The sequence below is a fragment of the Chiloscyllium plagiosum genome, unplaced genomic scaffold, assembly GCF_037043375.1.
Source record: "Chiloscyllium plagiosum isolate Xiang-an unplaced genomic scaffold, Cpla_swu_hap1 HiC_scaffold_21, whole genome shotgun sequence".
Classification (NCBI taxonomy): domain Eukaryota; kingdom Metazoa; phylum Chordata; class Chondrichthyes; order Orectolobiformes; family Hemiscylliidae; genus Chiloscyllium; species Chiloscyllium plagiosum.
The window spans coordinates 18,383,238-18,408,622 of record NW_028270159.1 but is presented as its reverse complement, the minus strand read 5'-3'; the positions used below and the strand labels follow the sequence as shown (position 1 = coordinate 18,408,622).

The window sequence follows — 25,385 nt, the reverse complement described above, 5'->3', positions numbered from 1 at the left end:
GTAGTAGTGCATGGCAGAGGGTTTAGGCACAGTGTAGCACTAAATGTTGTACAGTTATAAATGATCATCCTCACTTCTGAACTTCTGATGGAAGGAAATTCATTTGATAAAACAGCTGAAGGTGATTGGCCTGGGACACTATAACTGAGAAACTCATGCAGTGATATCTTGAGGCTGAGATGATTATCCTCCCACAATCCCAGTCATCTTTGTGCTTGGTATGAGTCCAACAAGCAGAGAGGACCCCCCTGCCCCCAAAGCTGCTGCTGCCACCACCCCCGCCACCCCCCCAAATCCAGTTCTGTTGAGGCTCCTTGCCTCAGTAAAATTCTGACTTCTTGTCATGGAAAGGCACTCTCACTCACCAAACCCGTAATGAAACCAGGAGCTGAGTAACCCTGGCAGATCCTGTACTGAGTGTCAGTGAGCAGGCTACTCCTTTGCAAGTGCTGCTTAGTAGATGATCCCTGAGAATGTAATAATTTACCAAATGTTGTGTGCTTCTAATATAAAAGACATAGCTGAGGAATTTTTCACATTGTTGAGTAGATACCAATATTGTAGCTATTATTGGAATAGATTGGCTTAGGGCATAGTTATTTGGAATATATATCAGTAGCATTACTGAAATGTTGTCAAGATACATAGCCTTTGCAATATCCACTACTTTCAACCATTACTTATATAATTATCCCAGCTGATGTTATCAATGGACAAAACTGAAATCTGGCTTGATAGATCATATGTTGGGTTTTTTTTTGGCTTTCTACAAGGTAGATTTACTTAATGTTTCGTGTGCAATGATGCAGATTTGAGTTTAAGAATAAAACATATATTATTTATACAAAAGAATTGAAGAACAAGCCAAACTATTTACTTATAACCCATGTTTAAAACATTTGAACCAGACAATGAAAACATGTTTCCATTAATCCCCACAATATTCCATTAGAGTACTCAAATATCAGAGACAGGGTTTGACAGCTGTGGCTTCAATTGGTGAGAATCTGATAGCTTCTTCCTTGATTCCTCATAGAACATAGAACATAGAACAATACAGCACAGAACAGGCCCTTCGGCCCACGATGTTGTGCCGAACATTTGTCCTAGCTTAAGCACCCATCCATGTACCTATCCAATTGCCGCTTAAAGGTCACCAATGATTCTGACTCTGCCACTCCCACAGGCAGCGCATTCCATGCCCCCACCACTCTCTGGGTAAAGAACCCACCCCTGACATCTCCCCTATACCGTCCACCCTTCACCTTAAATTTATGTCCCCTTGTAACACTCTGTTGTACCCGGGGAAAAGGTTTCTGACTGTCTACTCTATCTATTCCTCTGATCATCTTATAAACCTCTATCAAGTCACCCCTCATCCTTCGCCGTTCCAACGAGAAAAGGCCTAGCACTCTCAACCTATCCTCGTACGACCTATTCTCCATTCCAGGCAACATCCTGGTAAATCTTCTCTGCACCCTCTCCAAAGCTTCCACATCTTTCCTAAAGTGAGGCGACCAGAACTGCACACAGTACTCCAAATGTGGCCTAACCAAAGTGCTGTACAGCTGCAACATCACTTCATGACTCTTAAATTCAATCCCTCTGCTAATGAACGCTAATACACCATAGACCTTCTTACAAGCTCTATCCACCTGAGTGGCAACTTTCAAAGATCTATGAACATAGACCCCAAGATCCCTCTGTTCCTCCACCTTACTAAGAACCCTATCGTTAACCCTGTATTCCGCATTCTTATTTGTCTTTCCAAAATGGACAACCTCACACTTGGCAGGGTTGAACTCCATCTGCCACTCCTCAGCCCTCTGCATCATATCTAAGTCCCTTTGCAGCCGATAACAGCCCTCCTCACTATCCACAACTCCACCAATCTTCGTATCATCTGCAAATTTACTGACCCACCCTTCGACTCCCTCATCCAAGTCATTAATAAAAATTACAAACAGCAGAGGACCCAGAACTGATCCCTGCAGAACTCCACTTGTAACTGGGCTCCAGGCTGAATATTTAACATCTACCACCACTCTCTGACTTCGACCGGTTAGCCAGTTTTCTATCCAATTGGCCAAATTTCCCTCTATCCCATGCCTCCTGACTTTCCGCATAAGCCTACCATGGGGAACCTTATCAAATGCCTCATGTAATTGAATTTAAATTTTTTCAGCTTCAAATAACCTCTCTTGGTTTTAGTTAAATTTGTCTGCAGTTTTAAATTTAACTCCTTAATACGAGGTCTCGTATTTTTAACAATTTTAAACTAAGCTTATGCCTGAAACGTCGATTCTCCTGTTCCTTGGATGCTGCCTGACCTGCTGCGCTTTTCCAGCAACACATTTTCAGCTCTAAACTAGCTTCTCCCTTTCTTAGGAGCAACTGCTTTATACATCAAACTTTAGCTAAGAAACCTGCTGAACTGCCCAAACTAAATCTAAACAAAAAAAAGCTTGCAAGTTATGAGTATTTCCCATAATAAAAAGAAAAGAAATACCAAATTTTCTATCTAAAAGTCTGTTGTTTACTCTACTGCTTACTTTTTTCACCTGTAAACTCTCCCAGGAGTAGGTGAAGACTGCAGATGCTGGAGAGCAGAATTGAAAAGCGTGGTGCTGGAAAAGGCAGTATCCGAGGAGCAGGAAAGTTGACGTTTCAAGCATGAGCTCTTCATCAGGAATGAGGGGGTGTCCCAAGGCGGCTGAGAGATAAATTGGGGTGGGGGAGGGATGGGGCTGGAGGGAAAGTAGCTGGGAATGTGTTACTTAGAGGTAATGGGTCGGAGAGGAGGGTGGAGGGGGATAGGTGGGAAGGAAGATGGATGACAATTTAAGGGGCGGTGCTGAGTTGGAAGTTTGGATCTGGGAAAAGGTGAGGGGAGGGCAAATGAGGAAACTGGTGAAATGGACATTGATCCCTTGTGATTGGAGGGTCCCAAGACGGAAGATGAGGCATTTTACCTCCAGGTGTCGGGTGGCTAGAGTTTGGTGGTGGAGGAGACCCAGGGCTTGCATGTACTTGGCAGAATGGAACGGGGAGTTAAAGTGTTTGACCCAGGGCGGTGGGGTTGTTTAGTGTGTGTCCGCCAGAGATGTTCTCTGAAATGTTCCGCAAGTTGGCATCCTGTCTCCCCAGTGTAGAGGAGACCACATCGTGATCAATGGACACAGTAGATGATATGTGTGGAAGTATAGGTAACTCTCCTTAAAAAGAATCCTTTGGGGCCTTGGACAGAGGTGAGGGGGGAGGTGTGGGCGCAGGTTTTGCACTTCTTGCGGTGGCAAGGGAACGTGCTGGAAGTGGTGGGTGGGTTGGTGGGGGGCATGGACCTAACAAGGGAGTCACAGAGGGAATGGTCTCTGCTTAACTGTCATACCTATCAATCTTCCTTCCCACTTACCCGTTCACTGTCCTCTCCAACCTATCACCTCTACCTATTGCATTCCCAGCTACTTTCCCTCCAGCAGCCCACCCCCGTTTATCTCTCGGCCCCCTTGGGCCACCTCCTCATTCCTGATGAAGAGATCATGCTTGAAACTTCGACTCTCCTGCTTCTCGCGTGCTGCCTGACCAGCTGTGCTTTTTCAGCATCACACTTTTCAACTGTAGTCTCCCAATGCAGACAAATTCCCATTAGCATCCAAAATCATCTCTCTTAGATTGTTGTTTTAAAGACATCACTATCACTACAGAAATATATCTGCTTTTGTCTTAAGAATATTCAATAATTACGTTTCTATCACCTTGTGAGGCGAGTGTTCAAAAAATTTGTGACCATTTGTTAGAAAAGCATTTGCCTTATCTCTGTCTTAAATGGATAGCCCCTTATCTTGAAGCAGTGATCCTAGTTCTAGTTTTTCACACAAGAGGAAGCATCCTTTCTGCATCCATCCTGTCAGAACCTCTCATGATTCTGTATGTTTTAATCAACTTCCTTCTTATTCTTCTAAAGTTCAGCAAATACAAGCCTAATCTGCTCAAACTTGCATTCTAGATATGCATTAATTATATCTTCATTGAACTGCTTCCAATGCATTTACATCCTTCTTTAAATAGGGAGAGCAGTGCTGTACACGATATTCCAGACATGGACTGGAAGACTGACATCTGTGATGTTGAGAACCTCAAGAGAAAGTTAAGATAGGCAATCCATTTGGCAATTCTGAGTGTGGCTTCAAACACTTCAGTCTTGTCTTTTACGCTGATGTGCAGCATAACCTCCTTACCTCTGTATTTAATTCCCCTATAATAAACAATAATATTCTATTAGCTTTACTAAATATTTGCTCTACCTTTGTGCATTTTCTATGAGGACACCCAGATGTCTCTAGTTCAGAGCTCTGCAATCTCTCCACACTTAGAGAAGATGTTCTTTTTTTATTTTTCCTCTTCTAAGTTATTTATACATACATATAATAATTTGAAATTCCAGCCCTGATTCCTGTGTCACAGCATTCGCTAAACTCACTTGTTTTGAGTCAAATGTTTATTTATTTTTCTGCTGTTACCTTGGAGTATTTAAGCAATGACCCAACCCTGACCACTATTTCATATATTTGCAGAACCAATCACTGGCAACTTGTGGTTGGAATAGAGTGCTGCCACCAGTCCTCTTTTGTATATTGAACTTAAGGATCTTTTTTGTTAACACTGGTAGTGGATGAAGTAATAGTAAGTCTTAACCAAGAAAACGTACTTGTCGTAACATCATATTGTAGATTATTGCACGATAACAATAGCTAAAAGTTGTATAAACTAATTGCACATAACCACTAAGATTAAGATGATGCATCTGACCCAAATGGAATTTCAAACTAGACTCCTCGATTCTCCACTTGACTATGTGGTATCATCAGATTGGGCAGAATGTAACGCCGTTTCCAACTGTTACCTTGTACAACACGTCAACAGCATCAGTCATGGTCTGGACACCAGCTTTCTGGGATGCACAAATTCACCATAACAACCCAGGACTGGACAGAAACATGCTGCAATGTGTACTCTTTTACTGTTGGATGAACAGTACTCCACCTTTGCCCAGCCATTACTCTTTTTCCCACTGTCTCTCCATTCCCATGTCACTTTTGTTCTACTCTGTTAAACGCATCCCCTCATGTGCTGCATTCTTATCACTTGGAGAAATTATGCTACACTTCACTCATTAACCTTGATTCAAAGCCTTATTGCTACAAAGACAAAGCAGCAAATATTTGCCCTGAGGTCCAGAAAGGAATAAAGCTTGCCAAGTACATCCCTCTTAGATACAGTCATATATCTGAAGGCACGTATTCCTCCGTAGAGTAGGACTTAATTGGGACTGAGCACTTAATTCCAATGACTTGTGCTTTTAATTAGATTCAAATGTATACAGATAGATTTCTCGACACCTGCAGATGGTTGACCTGCTTTTTAAGGTTGAGGAACTTAATTGCAAGAGTTTATCCCACCATTGAGATTCTGAATTTTTGACTGTTGCCTAATTAGGTTCCCCTGCCTGCCATTCTCTCCCCTTCCTCTGGGACCAGAAAATTCCAACCATGGTGTGGTTTGTATGACACAAAATAAATATTATTATTTTCATAACTCGAACTAAAATATATAAAAATGAATAGGAGCCAGTGCTTGTTTACAGTTAAAATTTTTGTAATCCACTCTAGCTTGGAATAATTTTACACAAAACAATCATTGAAAGTGAATTTATTTTTGCTTGAATTTGATGTCTGTTTGCTTTTTTAAAAATATTGATCGATCTCAACTAACATATTTTCTTCAACATATATCATAGTTGCCCGGATTTTTCTGCTGGGTCCACCTGCTTCAGGGAAGCATACTATTGTAAGTGCATTCTAACTTTAAATTATTTATTATAAAAAAAATTTTGTAATTAAGGGTGAATGCATTTTTAAAATAAAAATTAACTTCAGGTGGAGCAATGATAGCAATTAATATCCATATTTCTTAATATGTCAATATAAGCATTTATATTCCAAGATTAAAGCTTCACTACCGAAAATGATTTGGGATAGAAGTGCTTTTCTTCATTCGTTCTTATGAAATTTGTCAAGCGGGCTTTTATAGAAATGTTTAATCAGCCTGTTTAGATGAGTTACAACACACCTCCAGAACAAGTCTTGAACCCAGGCCTTCTAACTCAGATAGGGATGCTATCACTGCATCACAAATCTCCAAGATTATTTTATATTCGTTGTAGCCGATTATTGACTTGATGGGAATATGATTGAAGGCATAGGCGCAGACAAGAGGATTCAAACTTGCGAGGGGAGGCCTCTAATGAACTTTAAATCCATCACAATAACTATGATGATCAGTCAAATGACCAGTTTCTTTTACATCTTCCTGTTCTGGTATGTTAGGACATAACTCTGGGCCCTTTTAGGCCAGAGGGAGGGATGCTACTATGCTGCCACATCTTGAGTTTGATTGGTCTAACAGATTTTCATTGGTGTTCTCATTTTATCAGTATTGTAAGATTATTTAAATGGTAATTTTAGTTAATGGGTGTCAAATAATCAGTCAATTAATTAGTTAATTGGTGCTCCTAGAAATTATTTTGGTCATTGTTCACTACAGTAGATCATTACCCACCTTTTCCTTGGGATCGCTATCTCCAACCTCATTCTTCTTCTTCTCATATCTGTCCCTTTTCTAATGACACAGATAGCCTCCCACCTCTTCTATCTCTCAGCCAATCTGATCATCATAGTTATAGTTATCTCTCAGCCAAAGCATGTATCAACATGAGATTCAAGAGGTAAAGAAAGAGAAGAAAGAAATACAATAACTATCACTAGAAAACATTTTTAGGGAAACTAATGGGGCTAATGATCAATAAATCTCCTGGAACAGTTGGGTTACATCCTGTTATATTAAAGGAAGTAGCTACAGAGACAGTGGTTGTACTGGTGATAATCTACCAAGAATCTTTAGATTTCCAAAGAATTAGAAAACTGCCAATCTAGCACATTTGTTTAAAAAGGGAAGGAAAAAAAAAACAGGTAACTGTCGGCTAATTAGTTTAATGTCTGTTATTGGGAAAATGTTAAGAATCCATTAGAAAGGATATGATACATTTAGAAGTAAGTAATACATCAAGCAGAGTCAGCGTGGCTTCATGAAGAGGAAATCTATAATTATTTGATGAGGTAATAGCATGATGAGTAAAGGGGAAGAAATAGATGTAATATATTTAGATTTTCATAATGCATTTGATAAGATGCCACACATTCGGCTACTTAGTAAGGTAAAAGCCCATGGTACTGGAGGTAGTGTACTAATATGGAAAGAGGATTGGCTAATAGAGGGGCTGCATTTTCAGGATGGCAACATGTAACTAGTGATATATCACAGGAGTCAGTGCTAGGTTTACAATTACTTACAACACAATGCGTATACTTTGGTGAGGAAAGTGAATCTACTCTAGCCAAGTTTGTGGATCATACAAAATGGATAGGAAGGCAAGTGGTGAGGATTATGTAAAGAGTCTGCAGTGGTATAAGTTATAGACAAAGCGAAAGTGAAGACTGCAGAGGCTGGAGAGACAGAGTGAAAACGTGTGGCGCTGGAAAAGCACAGCAGGTAAGGCAGTATCTGAGGAGCAGGAGAGTCGACGTTTTGGGCATAAGTCATTCATCAGGAATGCTGGAGGGGAAGGGGGCTGACAGAAAAATAGGAGGGTGAGGCTGGGGGGAAGGTAGCTGGGAAGGTGTTAGGTGGGGGTGTGATTGTCATAGGTCGGTGGGGGCAGTAGACAAGATAGGTGGGAAGAAAGATGGACAGGTGGGACAGGTCAAGAGGGCATTGCTGAGTTGGAGGGTTAGAACTGGGATGAGGTGGGGGAGGAGAGATTTGGAAACTAGTGAAGTTGATGTTGATTCCGTGTGGTTGAAGGGTCCCAGGCTTGGATTTGGCAGTGGAGGACCGCCAAGTCATGCATGTCCTTGGTGGAGTGAGAGGGGAGTTAAAGTGGTCGACTACAGGGCGGTGGGGTTGTTGGGTGCATGTGTCCCAGAGATGTTCCCTGAAATGCTCCTTGACTTGGCAGGAGGAAGAATGCTTCATCTTCTGCCTTGGGACCTTTCAACCACATGGCATCAACGACAACTTCACTAGTTTCCAAATCTCCCCTTCCCCCACTTCATCCCAGATCCAACCTTCTAACTTGGCACAGTCCTCTTGACCTATCCCACCTGTCCATCTTCCTTCCCATCTATCCACGCCATCGTCTCCACCGACCTATCACAATCGCCCCCCACCTGCATCCACCTATCGCCTTCCCAACTACCTCCCTCCTACCCCTATATTCCTGATGAAGGGTTTATGCCCAAAATGTTGACTTTCCCACACCTCGGATGCTGCCTGATGTGCTGTGCTTTTCCAGTGCCATACTTTTTGACTCTAAGTTATAGACAAGTTAAATGAGTGGTCAGAAACTTGGCAGATAGAATGTAATTTGGGGGAAATGTGAGGTTATGCACTTTGCCAGAAGAATTGAGGAGCTGAATATTATTTAGTAAGTTTGCAGATGACACCAAAATTGGAGGCATTGTGGACAGTGAAGATAAATGTGAAGTGCTGCATTTAAAAAAGCACATCAGGGCAAGACTTATACACTTAATAGTAAGTCCTGGGGAGTGTTGCTGAACAAAGAGATCTTGGAGTGCAGATTCATAATTCCTTGAAAGTAGACAGAATAGTGAAGAAGGCGTTTGGTAAGCTTGCCTTAATTGGTCAGTGCATTGAGTATGCGAGTTGGAATGTCATGTTGTGGCTGTACAGGACATTGGTTAGGCCACTTTTGGAACACTGTATGCAGTCCTGGTCTCCCTGCTATAGAAAGGATGGTTGTGAAACTTGAAAGGGTTCAGAAAAGATTTACAAGGATCTTGCCAGGGTTGGAGGTTTGAGCTATAGAGACAGGTTGGGGCTATTTTACCTGGACCGTCAGAGGCTGAGGGATGATCTTATAGAGATTTATAAAATCATGAGTGGCATGGATAGAGTGAATAGCCAAGGTCTATTAAACACTATTGTTTCTACTTATAAAATCTATGTTCTTTTTTCTCATAATTCACATCTCATCTGAGCAGTCCTATCTCTGCACCAAACAACTCCAGATTCTCGGTGACTTCAGGCACCTCTAAAGTTTCCTCTCCCAATTACCAAAGAATATCTTGTCCAACTCACATCTATCATCAAATCGATTCCCTTCCCACCCACGAGCACCTTTCAACTGGGCCGAAAGCTGCTCCACTTACTAGTGCCAAATTTCCCAATCAGCACATTTTAAAACTTCTTTAGGCTCTCCAGTTAGCTAGATATTGCTGCTGTTGCTAATCTACATCTTAGCTGCCTTATCTCCACACCCTCATTAGAACTTGGTCAGTCTTACACACACATTATTCCATTTGGTATGTGGAGACTTCAGTAATAAGTTGTAAATTTGGACAAATCTAGAGTATGACTTGCATGGTGGTTCAGTGACAGGCTTGTTAATGGATAGGTATATGGTAGATTCGGTTCAGAAGAGAAAAATGTAAAGTAGTTAATTTTGTGGGGAAAAGAACACTGAAAGACAATTTTTTAACAGGTTTTCTTTTACAGCTTGGAAGGGAAGAGAAAAGTAAAAATGGGTAGCATTTTTGCTGGAATAAAGAAAATTAAGCAGAATCTAATACATTTTTAAAATTATGATTGTTCACCTTTTCAAAAACAATGAAAAATACATTTCTAATAGCTGGTTCATTGATTAACTATTATCTTTACTGATGATCGTTAGTAGATGATGGGGCAGTAATTAGCCAGGTTGGATTTGTTCTGCATTTTGTGTACAGGACACACTTGGGCAATTTTTCTATATTGTCAGGTAGATGCCAGTGTTTAACTGTATTAAGAGTGCTTGGCCAGAGGAGTAGCAAGTTCTAGAGTACAAGTCTTTAGTACAATTGCCGGAATGTTATCAGGGCCCACAGCCTTTGTGGTATCCAATGCTTCCAACTGTTTCTTGATATCACATGGAATGATTCAAATTGACTGAAGACTGTTATTTGTAATGCTGGGGACCACTGGAGGAGGCCAAGATGGATTGCTGCGAACGCTTCAGCCTTATCTTTTGAACCGTATGTTGGGCTCTTTCATCATTGAGGAAGGAAGTATTTGTGGAGCCTCCTCCACTAGTGAGTTGTTTACTTATCCAGTACCATTTGTGACTGAATGTGGCAGGATTGCAGAGCTTAGATCCATTGTTTTGGGGTCGCTTAACTCTGCCTGTCACTTCCTTATGCTGTTTGGCATACAAGTAGTCCAGTTTGGTAGGTTCACCAGATTGACACCTCCTTTTTAGGTATGACCAATGCTGCTCCTAGTATGTCCTGCTACACCCTCCATTGAACCAAGGTTGATCCCCTGGCTCAGTGGCACTGATTGAGTGGGTTATATGCCGGTCCATGAGGTTGCTGTTGTCGAGGTGGATATCAGGTGGTCCATCCAGTATAATTTCTTTGTTGGGACTTCTCAGCAATTGATACAAGTGGGGACGAGGTGGCCCTAGTGGTATTATTGTTGGACTGTTAATCCAGAGACCCAGGTAAAATTCTGGGGAACCGAGTTTGAATCCTGCTATGGCAGATGGTGGAATTTAAATCAAATAAAAATCTGGAATTAAGAGTCTAATGATGACCATAAATCCATTGTTGATTGTCAGAAAAACCCATCTGGTTCACCAATGCCCTTTAAGGAAGGAAACTGCCATCCTTCTCTAGCCTACATGTGACCTCAGACCCATTGCAATGTGCTTGACTCTTAACTAGCCTATGGGCAATTAAGGATGGGCAATAAATGCTGGCCTAGCCAGCGATGCTGTTATCCTGCAAATGAATAAAAAAACTGGGTAGCTTGCTAGGCCATTTCAGAGTCAACCATAGTACTATGTCTTCAGAGTCACATGTAGGCCAGACCAGGTAAGGATGGCAGATTTCTTTCCCTGAAGCGCATTAGTAGGCCAGTTGGGTTTTTCTGACAATGGTTTCATGGTCATCAGTAGCTTCTTATGTCCAGACCTTTATTTTATATTGAATTCAAATTCCACCATCTGCTGTATTCAAACTATGGTCCCTAGGACATTAGCTGAGTTTCTGAATTAATAATTTACTGATAATACCACTAGGCCATTGCCTCCCTAATGGTAATAGGTTTATATAACAGTTTTCTTTTTGCCTCAGTACAGGGTTTAAAGGCCAAGAAAAATAGAGCTAGAATTTTGTTTTTATTTTACATCCAAGGGTGATGTTTATTAAAACAAAGTTTGGACATTTCCTATATAACTGGTGTTTTGTATTACTCCTATTTTAGAATAGGGTCCGGATCCTGCTTTGGCAGATGGTGGAATTTAAATTCAATAAAAATCTAGAATTAAGAGCCTAATGATGACCATAAATCCATTGTTGATTGTCAGAAACATTACTCCTATTTTAGAGTATCTCTGTAGTATCGTACCATATATACTCATGTATAGGTCGATCTCATATATAAGTTGGCCCCATATTTTTGGGCCCAAAAAATCTTGTATTTTCCATATATTCTCATGTATTAGTTGACCATAGTTCTTCACAATCACAAATCAACATTTATGAGTCAGTGTGCCTACCCGTTGTACTTCGCTCAGTTTGCTTGTCTGTTGGCCAAACCATTCCGTTCTGGGTCTTCCAGTCTGTCAGCTGTCACGCTGTGCTCCAGGTTTTCAGAATTACTGTAACGGTACGACAGTACAGGGTGACCGCTGTACCTGCAGAGTTGGTTTCCGTGGTTTCAGTTACCAGATGGCTTACCACAACAATGGCCATAATTCTTTTTCCTTCTGTTGTTTATTATTTTATGTAGTGATCTGGCTCTTGTTTGTCCATTTTTGACTCAAACGAAGCATGAATTTGCATTTTCCTTTCTCTAGGCCAAATTGCTATGTGACAAGATCAATACAAATGTTCTTACTTTGGACAACATGTTAGCAAATGGAAAATCTGAAGTCGCTAACATAATTCACAGATTAAACAACAGAAATAAGGTACAGTAACACTACTTAAGATGTTGTTTTGTGATAAATTGCCTGTAGTCATTTTAAGTATGTATATAGAGTCATACAGCATAGCCCTTTGGTCCAACTAGTCCATGCTGACCATAATCTCAAACTAAAATTAGTCCCACCTGCCTGCACTTGGCCCATATCCCTCCAAGCATTTCTTCTTCATGTACATTATCCAAATGTCATTTAAATGTTGTAACTGTACCCACATCCACCACTTCCTCTGGATGTTCATGCCATACATGAACTACTCTGTAAAAAAAATTGCCCTTCGTGTTTTATTTAAATCTTTCTCCTCTCAGCTTAAAAACATGCTCCCAGACTTGAAATCCCCAACTGTAGGGTAAACAATATGCCATTCACCTTAACTGTACCCCTCATGATTTTATAAACTTCTATAAGGTCACCTCTCAACCTCCTACGCTCTAGTAAAAAATGTTCCAGCCTATCCAGCCTCTCCTTATAACTCAAACCATTCATTCCTGGCAACGTCCTGGTAAATCTCTTAAGAAACCCTCTCCAGCTTAATAACATCCTTCCTATAACAGGGCGATCAAAACTAGACACAGTACTTCAGAAGAGGTCTCACCTGTACAACCTCAACATAACGTCCCCCAACTCCTATACTCAAATATCTGAGCAATGAAGGCTGGCTCATGTTTTCAAATAGTAGATGTTAGAAATTGGTGACTGCAACAGAGAAGCTGATTATATGTTTTCTTGCACATGCTGGAATAATTTAAAGTAAAGTGGATTTTCAAATTTAAATGACTAATGGGAAATATATTCTCTTCGATGTTTTTGCTCAATTTTTCTTGAAGGTGATAACGAGACACATGGTTTTATTAGCACTCGTAATTTCTGACATACCATCTGTGGCTGCTTTTAATACATAGTCAGAAAGAATGTGAGCTGTTTGACCTTCAGGATTGTCACAAGTGAACAAGAATCCTGACTTGATGGGCCACAGATGCATTTGTTCTTATTAGGTGTTAGTTGCAAATTCTGTCTTGTATCCTTCAGCTTCTCCTTGCTTTCTGCAGGAATGCTGATTACAATTGTAACACTCTGACCAGTTCATGGGTTATGAGTCAACTTGCATTTGGCAACACGTAATGTTTGCAGAGATATGGAAGCAGTCACTTAGATTATTCTCTTGGCTAAACGGAGTGCTCCTCCTGTAGTTTGTGACTATATTGTGATATTGACATTGCTGTTTTTAACATACATTATACCCAATCCTGTTTCAATTGAGGGAGTTTAGTCTTATTTCATTTTTTAAATAAATATTGCCCATTTAAATTTATTTTAAGAATTACTCTCGTGTGGAAGTGGATAAAAATGAGTGGGGTTACTCAATGCTAATTAAAGGAATAAAACTCTGCTCAAGGGAGATAATAGCTCTGGAAAAATGATTATAATGCAGCTCCTTAAAGAGCAACAGGGGCATTAATTATATTCTTAGTACACTACTCTTGACTTGAAAAAATGTAATTGTGAGTCAGGCTTAATGATACCCTTTCCTGGGCTTTAAAGTTTTGGATGTCCAATACTTTTCGAACATTAATTTTGACTATGGAGAGAAAAGGGACCGTTCAGTACAGGAGTTAAATCAGGTTTGATGTAGAGAAAGAATCTTTTCAGAAATAATGATTTAAAAGAGGAAGAGCTAATTTACAAGTCCTTCAAAGTTGATTACTTCAACAAGAACTTGCATTACATTACAAAGAAAATGTCTTAAGGGAAAATGCTTCACAAAGACATAAACAAAAATATTAACATGTTAATATACTGGGCAGGTAATTATACTGTTTCTGGGTGCATTCATGCATTGTCTTGATGGACATTCCTATGGCTAACTAACACTTCAGATTTAAATTTAACTATTTTATAATTTGAGATATATATTGCATTAATAATTTATTCAAAAATTAAAACATAATATTCACAATATGGTATTGTGAAAGTGATCTGCAGAGTTGCCCTTTTTACGCATTTCTTTCCAGACAGACATACATGTACAACCATTTTATTGTTCTGTATGGCCATGGCATTTAATTAAACCCTTTTGAACGAATTGTGTGAATAAGTTTGGGAAGATTGTAGGTGAACAGCAGATTCTGCAGGAAATGAGCCTTGTATTCTTCCTCGACATGTTTAGACTGTCAGTGACTTTAGCGAGTTTTGAGAAGATTTTGTTTTTTATATGCTTTTGGTTTTTCTACACATTTCTGTAAGTTGACAGGCTGCAATGGTTAGTGTCACTGAATGCACTAAAAATACCATCAATCTTGATCTATGAAAGACAAATGATCTATTTTCAGTGGGACCAATATAATTTGATCTTTTCTGTTCCTAAGGGCTGAATTCCACTTTTTTGTTTCTGTTGACTCTGTCAAGTTTCATGGAGGTTATCGCTCTTTGAGACCTAATGAATTTTCTCATGTTAGTATCCCAAACTCGTCTCATTAACTAACTATTCCATCACTGTGGTGGCGTTCTTGTCTGTTGCTAGCCTGAGTTTACCACTTACTTTACCCAGAATTTGCCACTACTGTGATATGTGCAATGGATCAGTACCCTCATACTGGTACCATTTTAGAAGGCTGTTATGCAGCAGGGCAAACAATGTCAGTCTGAACTGCCCTGCACAGTTTGTGGACAGGATTATATAGAGGAGGATTCTCCTCTTTTTGTGTGAGCAGCAGGTGAAGCCATGACACCTGATCCTGTGAGCCTGGTCCAATGTTGTCATCCCATTACCATTCTGTCTCAGTTATCTGGAGAAATACCCAAAATATGGGAAAGAGGTAAGTGACCTTCTTTGCTTCATCAAGATAAGTGCCACCATCTTCACTCTGTTGCCTCACATTCACTTTATTTCTATGACTATACACACCTCCCACCAAGGTTTATATTCTATCACACTTACTATTGAATGCAACATCTTTCCTCACTCTCTCAATCAACTCAAGCCTCTCTCTAACTCTGTGCTGCCTATTCACATGTTTGGGATAACACACCATTATTACCCCATCTGCAGCAGCACTAATAGTTGTGCCACCCACAATCATCTCTTATTCTCTCATTTCAAGATAGAGTAGAGAGATCCAAGCCATTTAGGCTGCCTGACATTCGGTTCCTCACCTCTTACCATGTAAGGATCCTGAATCTGACCACCTCAAATTAACTGATTGTGTCCAAGTCCCAAGACTGTGATCAGAGACTACTTTTCACTTACTGTGCCAGGATGCACTGACTTAATTGATCTCCTCTGACTTAACTGAGGACTGCTGACAAACATGCCAACTTCCTGGCTTTGTGTCTGCGCTAAATAGCAAGGCAGTACACAAGTATACTTGATCTTCATTATATGTGGATCCACTATTCATGGTTCCATGTACTCGTGAGGCCAGCCTCAGATGTGATTCCTTTTTTCACCCTGTTGTCAGCTCCTGATGGATCATGCAGAACTTCTAGGTCTGTCAGGATGGATAGGGAATTTCCATTCGTTGGCAGTTTTATGTTATCCACATGAGATCTGTGCCCCATCTCCTGCAGATAATCAGAATTAGCTATATTGTGAGTCTGATAGCTCTTCTTGAGGGGTCACAGGCAAAATGCCATTAGCATCCAGGTCAGCTCACAATTAGAAGTGCTCGAAGTGTCCTTGCACGAGCATTGCAACGATAGTTCCCAGTGCATCCTACAGTGCAACTTTAAGTGCAGAAATGTGGATTGGAAATGTGCTATCATGATGCGAAAGGCTAGCAAGTGTTAAGTGCCAAGGTCCATGGATGTTGGGTCCATGTGGTTGCTGCCCATGTAGTGTGCCCTGAAGTGCTGCTACTGGCTGCCCAGAATAGAGGTTCCTAGGAGCATGAAGTGAGCTGCAGCCACCAGATACCACACAGATTTCCAACTTGAAAATTCTGTGCATTTAGTTTCCGTACATTGAGTGGTAGGATAGGAAACTGCATATTAATGAAGTGAGAAGAACAATTAATTAGACTGACATCAAACAATAATTCCCCTCAATAGGCATCTCGTTACTTCCTAAAAAGAATGTCATCTGAATGGTCAGAACTCTGTTTAAATGTGAAGCTAGTTGCTTGCGACATTGAGATAGCAATGCTAAACTTCTCCCAGATTCTCCCAGATTTCTCACCATAGTCAATATTGTCAAGACCCTAAATCTGCCCTAACATTCTAAAGATAAAATTCTCTTAAACTCTTTTAAATGAATGAATACATTAGCACTTTCTCTTTGTTCTCGTCATAAAGGATCTGCATTACAATATTAACACATTTAAAGTTAGGAATTAAAATTGCTTCACATTTAAATTAGAAAAAACAATGTAACTAGTTGGACACAAGTTCTACTCAAGCAGCAACGTTATTTTGTCTTTTCTATGATCAAGTAATTTCATTGAAATATTTAAATTCATGGAAAGGTCATTTCAGTTTAGAACAAATAACATTGTCGAGGTGGTGTGGGGAGGGGCATTCAGGGTAATGATCCAGGAATCAAACTGTGCTTCATCAGTATAGATCATAATTAAAATGATTTCTGTTACAATGTTTATCAGTCAGATTTTACATATTTTATGTTAATGTGTATAAATTGGAAACACAATGAAGGTCAGGAAATATAACTTTATAACCCAATCATAGGACTGACCCTTACATTTGTTAGTTTGTTTGTTCATTGCATCTGTCGGATGTTCTTTGTGAATCTTCTGTGTTGTAAAAGTTGCCATACTTTAGCTCCAGATGGTAGACATAAATCTTAACCAATTTGGACATACTTACTAATTTTTTTTCATCCAGATTTTCTAAAAAGCCTAAAACAACTTTAAAAGATTGCCTTATATAGCAGGACTACACAAAATGAGTTTGTAACTTTCATAACCTCTGTCAGTGTGACACTTCAAAGGGATGAAGCAGAGACTGGCTGTGGAAGCAAGCAGCATGATCCACCACAAGCAGGCAGTGCGTCCATACTCCCACTGCGCTGGACCATGGGTCTCGAGCCAACAGCCCCATGGGACCCAGTAACTGTCAAAAAAAAGTGCCTGCCGATTCTCTTCACTTTTCTCCTTCAGCCTAATCATGTAGGGGCTTTGGAATTCCTTTTGAACTTCGCTCTGAATATTCACCCTCTCATCTCTTTGCAATTCTCTTTTGCTTTGCAGGAAATTCCCAATACACTATGGGCAAAGCTGATCCTAGAACGGCTGTCAAAAATGGACTGCATCAAACGGGTAGGAATCGCTCCTGTAGGAATAGTCAAAGAGCAATTACACAGCATGCACACATACTTGGCATTCAGCAGTGGAATGAGTGGGGGATTGGTTCAGGCAGTGGATGATTGCTCTGTCGAACAGCAGTGGGGGAGTTTGAAAGTTTATTAAGAGGATAAAGTGCAGGATGAGTGTGTGCATATGCTAATCTGATAGTTGAGCGTTGATCAAAGACTAAACACAGAATCCAACTGATTGCCTGGAGCAGTATTCAGGGCTGGGATGGGCTATGTCACCCAGAAACCAGACAGAATAGTCAAATGAAAACATACAGCTAGTTGGTTAGTAAGGCAGCTGCTTCAAATTTTTATTTAGCATAGAGTAATTTTTAGAATTTGTTTGACATTTTCAATAAAATATGCACCATCACACACATTTTAACAGTTGTGAAAATAATTATAGAGCTAACTTTCAGTTATTTTAAAAACAATTTTCTTAATTCCGACTTGTTATTTTACTAAAACAGAATGGTATTTGAGTTGACCAAGATGTGTGGATTTCAGCATTATTTATACAACAGGTTTTCTCTTCATATATCACTGTGCCTGTGTATCTATGTGTACCTAAGACACATAAAAATGATGTCTTTTTGTTCCCTATCTCATCAATGATTTTTTTTTCTGCACAATATGAACTGGCTGAATAGTTGGATGAATTGTTACAACCAGTTCTGAGCAAGTTTCCCACAAAAATGGTGAAGGATTCCTGCATGTTTGCAAAGAGCGTACAGGATTTGCATATCGATAACAATGTTGTGTTCATGGATTATTTGACATTTCTAGCCTGTTCACCAATGTATCGCTGAAGGAAGCCATAGATATTTGCACTGCAGCATTTTATCATGGCAATGTAGACCTGCCAATCAGTATTCATTGAATGTGTAGAACTCAACAACTCACACAGTTGAGTTCAGTTTTATCAACAGTGTGTATGCCCAAATAGTTGGTGTTGCCATGGGATGCCCTGCTTGGTCCAGCTGTCACAAACATTTTTGGGTTTCATGAAAAACATGTCCTAGATGGAATGATATAATATCTAGAGGACTGGAGTACAACATTGCAGAATTTATACTGCAGTTATACAAAACCCTATTTAGATCCCACTTGGAGTCCTGTTAGCAGATCTGGGCATCACATCTTAGGTAGGATATATTAGCCTCTAGGAAGTACAATGCAGGTTTACAACTTTAATGGTTAGTTTGAGGAGTGATTATAAAAAATAGAACTATATTGTCTAGAACTTTAGAGGCTTATGAGGTTATCTGATAGAAATCTTCAAGATATTAACACGAAAAGGAAGGAAGATAAAGAGAAATTGTTTCCACAGGTTGAGGATTCTGGAAGTAAGGGGCATAGTCTGAGAATTAGGGCCAGAACATTCAGGAGAGATGTTAGGAAATGCTTTAGCGCACAAAATGTGGTTGCTGTTAGGAACTTTCTTCCACAAACACTAGTGGAATGCTGGATCAGTTATTGATTTTAAATCTGAGATAGACAATCTTTTGTTAAGTAAAGATACAAAGTGATACAGGCCAATGACAGATGTATAGAGTTAGGCCCAAGATAGCCATGATCTCATTGAATGGTGGAACAGGCTTGAGGGGCTGAATAGCCTACTTCTGTTCCTATATTCCTATAATAACACATAACCTCCTACCACTTGCATTTTTCCGATGTGTAGGTGATAATTGTATCCATAGCAGCATACAAGAATTTCCTTACATGTCTGAATGGACTTCACCCTGCCATTAAATTCACCTTTGAAATGGAGCAATCAACTGTGCGCCATTTCAATGATCATCCCAGTTGAGAAAGCAGCCTTGCAGTTCTGTACAACTGCCTACTGCAAGTCTACTTTCAATGGTTGATATGCACCTTGGGATTCCTATAGTACCACATGGTATAAGCTTGGTCTTATTGGCAACTTCATAAATAGGGTGGTGGCTATTTGTTCACCATGCAGACTTGGATTATGAAAAAGTGCACATCCAAGCCATCCTATTGAATAATGACTACTCTAATCACATCATTTCTCGCTGTATATTGTGCAAACTCTAAGGCAGTCACATTTTGTCTGAAAAAACTCCAGTCCATCTCCAGTGAACAGTATCTCAAAGCTTTGATTAACAGGTGAAACTAGCTCTTTCATATTGCTTGTATTCAGTTGAAACAGTAATAATCTTTGCCATTATAAAGGTGTGGTCAGCAAGCCTGTAAAACAAGTGAGTTATATGTTATATGAATTTCAGTGACAGTGTTGTAGACTGTAAATTACAGTGACTGGCAGATTGATTCAAACAGCATATTCCTTCAGTTGTTTCAACAAGCAAGGTACTTACCATACCCAACTTGCTAAATAGTACTGTGTGTACTAAACGTTATGCTGATAAATAATTTTAAGATTATTGGTCAGGTTTGTAGTTTTACATCTTTGTGAATGCCATAAGCTATTAATCCACTGTTCATTGAAGACAGAAAGAATGTGTACACATTGTGCCTGTTTCATAAGTAATAAAGCTGGTGACAGCCACTCACTGGTTCATTTCTCAGGGCAATGCAACGACCAATTAAGTTTAACCTGTCTGGTTGAGATTTAAATAAAGCTTGGAAGTAAACTGTCAGTTATCACCTAACTGGTGAGTCCATTTGCTAATCAACCAACAAGTTATTCTTGTACAGTATAAAATATTGTTATTTCCCAATATTTCTTTCAAATTGTCTAGATGAATGCAAGATGAGAAACTTTGACAGAATATCTTTTTAGCAATACTCAGATTCTGTGCTATGCAATGGCTATTAGATTATATTATTACTGCATTCCATTTATCTACATAATAATCATAAAATAGCCACTGTAAACATTTACCCAACCAGCATCTAGGAAACAATGTAGAATGTGGTATGTTCCTGCACATTCTGAACTGGAAATGGTCTCTATTGATAAAAGCTCCCTTCTGTAGAAGGAAGTGTTACATGGAATTAGACAGAAACAGAGAAACATAATGGGCTGAGTTTTACCAGAAATTAATAGAGTGTTAATGTTGGCAAATTTCATGGAGGGGTTTTCTCAGTAAGCCCTCGTAAAATTTCTCTGAAACTATTCCCCAAAACTCATCTCATTAGCTATGCACCTTATTGTTGACAAAGTGTACTGTACAGGCTGCAACATTAACCTAGTCATGGGAAAATGAGATAAAATAGTATGATCTGGCACAAGTTGCATTGGTCACAGCCTGAGTACATTTGTAGGTCAAGGATTGAGAAATGCCACATGTCCCCAGTGGCTCCTTGGACACAGCCAGTTACATGTAAGTTCAACAGTCACCTTAACAGCTACAGGGATCGGATGGTCACCCACTCCTTCATAAACTCCTGCAACAGTTTACATAGTTCTGTGACAGGATATCCTCAGTCTGCAGTGACACAACACCTTACTCATCTGGAAGAATTGAGTACAGTTGACCATAAGACCATAACGATACCATAAGGAGTAGGAACAGAAATTGGCCATCAGTCCATTGAGTCTGTTCTGTCATTCTATTAAATTATGTCTGATCTGATAATTCTAAAATCCACATTCCCAAGTTTTCCCAGTGACGCTTGATAATCTTAATGATTAAAAATCTGTCTCTCTCAGTCTTGAATATGCTTAATGACCCAGCGTCAAAAGCCCTGTACTGTAAAGAATTTCACAGATTCACTACTGTCTGAGAGTAGAAATTCCTTCTCACCTCTACCTTAAATGTGTGACCCCTTTTACATCTTCTGGTTCTAGACTCTCCCGGCAGCAGTAACAACTTTTCCACATCTACCCTGTCAAGTCCCCTCAGGATCTTATATGTTTCAGTGAGATTTCCTCTCATTCTTATAAATTCTAGATATTTTCCTAAGCAACCTGTTCAGAGACATTAATATACACTTCAGGAGCAGGTGGTACATGAATCTGGAACTCCTGGCCAATCACTGCACCACAGGAGCCCCTTTCTTCCAGGTTCTAATAAGTACAGCCCCGACCTATATTCCTCCTAAGACAGTCCCTCTAAACCTAGCATCTGTCTAGTGAACCTTCTTTGAACTGTCCCAATGTCAGTATAAGTTTCCTTAGATAGGGGACCCACACTGTTCACGGTATTCTAGTTGTGGTATAATTAGTTCCTTGTATAGTTAAAGTAAAACATCCATACATTCCCTTTGAAATAAAGTCCAATATTCCTTTTGCATTCCCCATTATCTGCTGAATTTGGATGCTAGCTTTATGTAATTCATGGGCGATGACTCCCAAATACCTTTGCTGTATGTTTTCTGTGTCTTCCTCCATTTTAAACAATATTCAGTTCCTTTAATCATACTTCCAAAGTGCACCTGTTGAATATTTGCCCACTTGTTTAATTTGTCGATATCCCTCTGCAGGTATTTCTGTTATCCTCACTACTTAGCTGCTGTGCCACCTGTACATACTGCAAATTCTGAAGGGACCTTCAGTTTTGATACTTTCTTGTGAGACTGCTTGGCATCTACTAGAGGTTGCTGTAGTATTTCACTTGCTGGGGCATCTGTTGCTTCTCAATTTCTCTGCACCTCTGTTGCACTGCAGCAGCAGTGATGATAACCCCTGCTGTGGCTGGATCCTTTGGTCTTGCTCCCAATGAATCTGTGTGGGAATTATCAAAAACAGAACAAGTTGTTCGTAATGTGAGCAGTCAGGATTCACATCACTCACAAAAGATGGTTTAGCGGGGAGATTCAAGATGGACAGCACTCTAAAACGTCTGCTGTGTTGGGCTCTGTGCCATACCCCAAGCAAGGTGGGCTCCTACTCCCCCCTGCCATTGGCCACCCCTGAGAAAAAAATTTCAGTATAAAGTAGGCAGAACACCCAGAACCTTCTAAATTTGGATTTGGAGGTTTTGGAGTTGAGATGAAGACAAATAAAGGAAAAGGAGTTAGGGGAGAGCTGCAGGCAGGGCACTCCCCGACTCTGTTGGGCACACCTCCAGCTGCTGCTTCAATTCCTGTGGCGGCACCTCTGAGCTCGGTGGAGCAGCAGCACCTACTCACGGAGCTTGCAAAACTCTGAAAAATTCAAAACAGTGCTGGAACCGATTACTGCCAAGCTGACAAAGCATGAGCAGGAGATTTGGGCATTGGGTTGACACGTGGCAGTGGTCGAGCAAAGGACTGCAGCGTCGGAGACTGCGACGGAGAACGCTGAGGGGTGGATCCGAACCATGGAAGGCCAGGTCGACAACCTCGAAAATCGAGGTTGGAGAAAAACTTACGTATAGTGGGTCTTCCGGAGCGTCAGGAAGACGAGAATCTGGCTGAGTTCCTTGAGAAGTGGCTCCCAGAGTTGCTGGGGCAGGAAATTGAGTCGGGCCGGGTGAATGTGGAGCTGGCTCACCGGATTGCAATGCGCAGGTCCGGCTCGGGTCACCGCCCCTGTTCGGTCCTAGCGCGACTCTAGCACTATAAAAAGAAGCAGTTAATAATAGAAACAGCCAGAAAACTGGGAAGAGATTCGTAGGCCTTGGTATATAAGGGTTTGAAAATAATGTTTTTTGAGGACTTTTCTGGGGCCATAATTAACAAGAGAAAGTCTTTTCATGATGTGAAGAAAAAAAATGAAGAGACTTGAATATTCAATATTCTCTGAGGTACCCAGTAATACTGCATTTTAATTATGGGGGATCTGTCCATAACTTTGACTCGCCGGAAAAAGCAAAAGAATTTGTGAACTCTCAGAAATAATTGCCTTGGGCTGAGGGGAAAAGAGAAAAAGATGTTTGCAGACAATGGCATAATTTTTTTATCTTCTCTTTCTTTGTTCTAAATTTGGTTTGCTTAATATTGTACCCATTTGGTAATTATCTGTTGTTTTACTGTGCTTTTTTTTCTGGGTAAGAGGTGGTTACTGCTTTGCTATACAGATGTATGGGGTTGAGATATGTCGGGGGTTGGGGGGGCTTCCATTGTTAACTTTCACGAGTCTAAGTAACATAATTTTTTTCCAATTGCCTGGGTTTGTGGCGCAGCCTTAACTGGAAAGTGCCAGGGTGGCTGGAAGGTTGGGAGTAAATGTCACCTATGGGCGAAGGGGGAGATTTGTCGTTTGAGTGTTTATTTGTTTAAGTTAGGAGTACTGGTTAGTTGTTTAGTTTTAGTACTATTTGTAGAAATAGTTTTTAGATTTTGTAAAGTCTGTGTTTTTTCCACTCACTGAACATTGAATGGGCCTCTTCCTCTCCGGGGACTGCAGGCTATAATGTGTGATCATGGCTAGCAATCTATTCAGATGGTGCACCTGGACCACAAAGGGAAGCCATTCCCCCATTAAAAGGAAAAAGGTGCTCTCAAACCTTAAGAAGGAAAGGGTTGACATTGCTGCGCTGCAAGAAACACATTTAACTGATAGGGAACATCAGAGGTTACAGCGGGGGAATACAATATGGTATTCTACTCCTCCTTCAATTCCAAAAGCAGAGGAGTGGCCATACTAGTATGGAGGAACTCCCATTTCAGATGATGGATCAAATCAAATCAAAGATGAGCATGGACGGGTCATCATTCTCAAGGCTCTGGTGCAAGAAGAAGAGTATGGCATCCTGAATATTTACTGTTCCCCAGCGCATCCTCTCAAATTTTTAATTGGCGCAGTCTCTAAATTAATAACGCTTGGGGTGCGCTGCATGATTGTAGGAGGAGACTTTAATCATCTCATGGACCCTGGGGTAGACAGGATGCCAAAGTGTCTGTAGGGTACACTTCTGCTGTCCAGGAAGCAAGTGGACTGTGTAAGGAGTTGGGGCTAGTATTTTGAGAGGTATCTTCACTCTAATTGGAGGGATCTTACATTTTACTCCAATCCACATGAATGCCACACAAGAATTGCTATGTTCTTTATCTATCGGTTTGTTTGGACTTGGTGTTGGCCTGCAGGATTGGAAACATAACTATTTCGGACCATGCGGCAGTGTACTTGGATGTTAAGACCAAGGGTAGTGGAACAGACACATGACATTGGCGCATGGATCTGTTTCTGTTGAGGGATGGCAACTTTGTCCAGTACATTTCAAGGGAGTTCATGGCTTTCTGGAACATTAATGGGAGTACAACCAGTAATTCATCGGTGCTGTGGGAGACCACCAAGGCATATTTAAGGTGTTTGATTATTTCATATTCAACAACTAGAAAGAGGTAGAGGAACAGCAGCGGATGCTTGAGGCCTGGCTGAAATCAGCCAAGTCAGCATATTATAACAGACTATCAGTATTAAAGTTACAGCGGGTCTTGGATCTTCGGGCTGCTCTGGACTCAGTGCTCACACAAGCGGCAAAGAGAGGGGTCTCCTTTACAAAGCAAAGGCTGTTTGAATATGAAGAACAGCCAGGTAGATACCTGGCTTTTAGGGAGAGAACTGGTGACATGACCAGCGAGCTGAAAAAGATTAATGCCAGAGTTTGGGAATTCTATGCAGAGTTATACGGGTCAGAAGGCTGTGAGGATCGAGTAGTAAGAATGGAATTCTTTTTTGTAAACCTGGACCTTCCCGGTATAAACGCAGAGCAGGATCCCCTTTTGAATGCACCTCTGACGACACAAGAGGTGCAAGAGGCGATAAGGCAGTTCCAAGGTGGCAAGGCACCCGGTCCAGATGGGTACCCTAGTGAGTTTTACAAGGGCACACATGTAAGCTGAACGGTTTCTGGAGATGTATAGTCATTTGTATAGCCAGGACTGCCTTCCGCCCTCCCTAATGGATGCCAATATCTCCCTTATTTGAAAGAAAGGGAAGGACCCTGAGGACTGTGTGTTGTACAGACCTATCTCGTTGTTGAACGTAGACTTCAAAATTTTATCCAAGCTGCTGGCTCTGAGGTTGGAAAAGGTGCTGCCCACTATTATCAAAGAAGACCAGATGGTTTGTGTCCTAGGGCCACAGCTCTTCCAAAATTATCAGGAGGATATTGAATATAGTGC

The 25,385-nt window shown here is 40.6% G+C and overlaps 1 protein-coding gene across 1 annotated transcript in view; it reads left to right on the top strand.

The window, feature by feature from the left end:
- ak8 (adenylate kinase 8) overlaps window positions 1-25,385 on the top strand; it is a 179,600-nt gene that overhangs the window by 13,365 nt on the left and 140,850 nt on the right. The window contains exons 3-5 of the mRNA XM_043720309.2: window positions 5,798-5,847; window positions 11,975-12,088; window positions 17,302-17,370. Coding sequence (XP_043576244.1) covers window positions 5,798-5,847; window positions 11,975-12,088; window positions 17,302-17,370 — 233 coding nt within the window. The remainder of the gene's footprint in view (window positions 1-5,797; window positions 5,848-11,974; window positions 12,089-17,301; window positions 17,371-25,385) is intronic.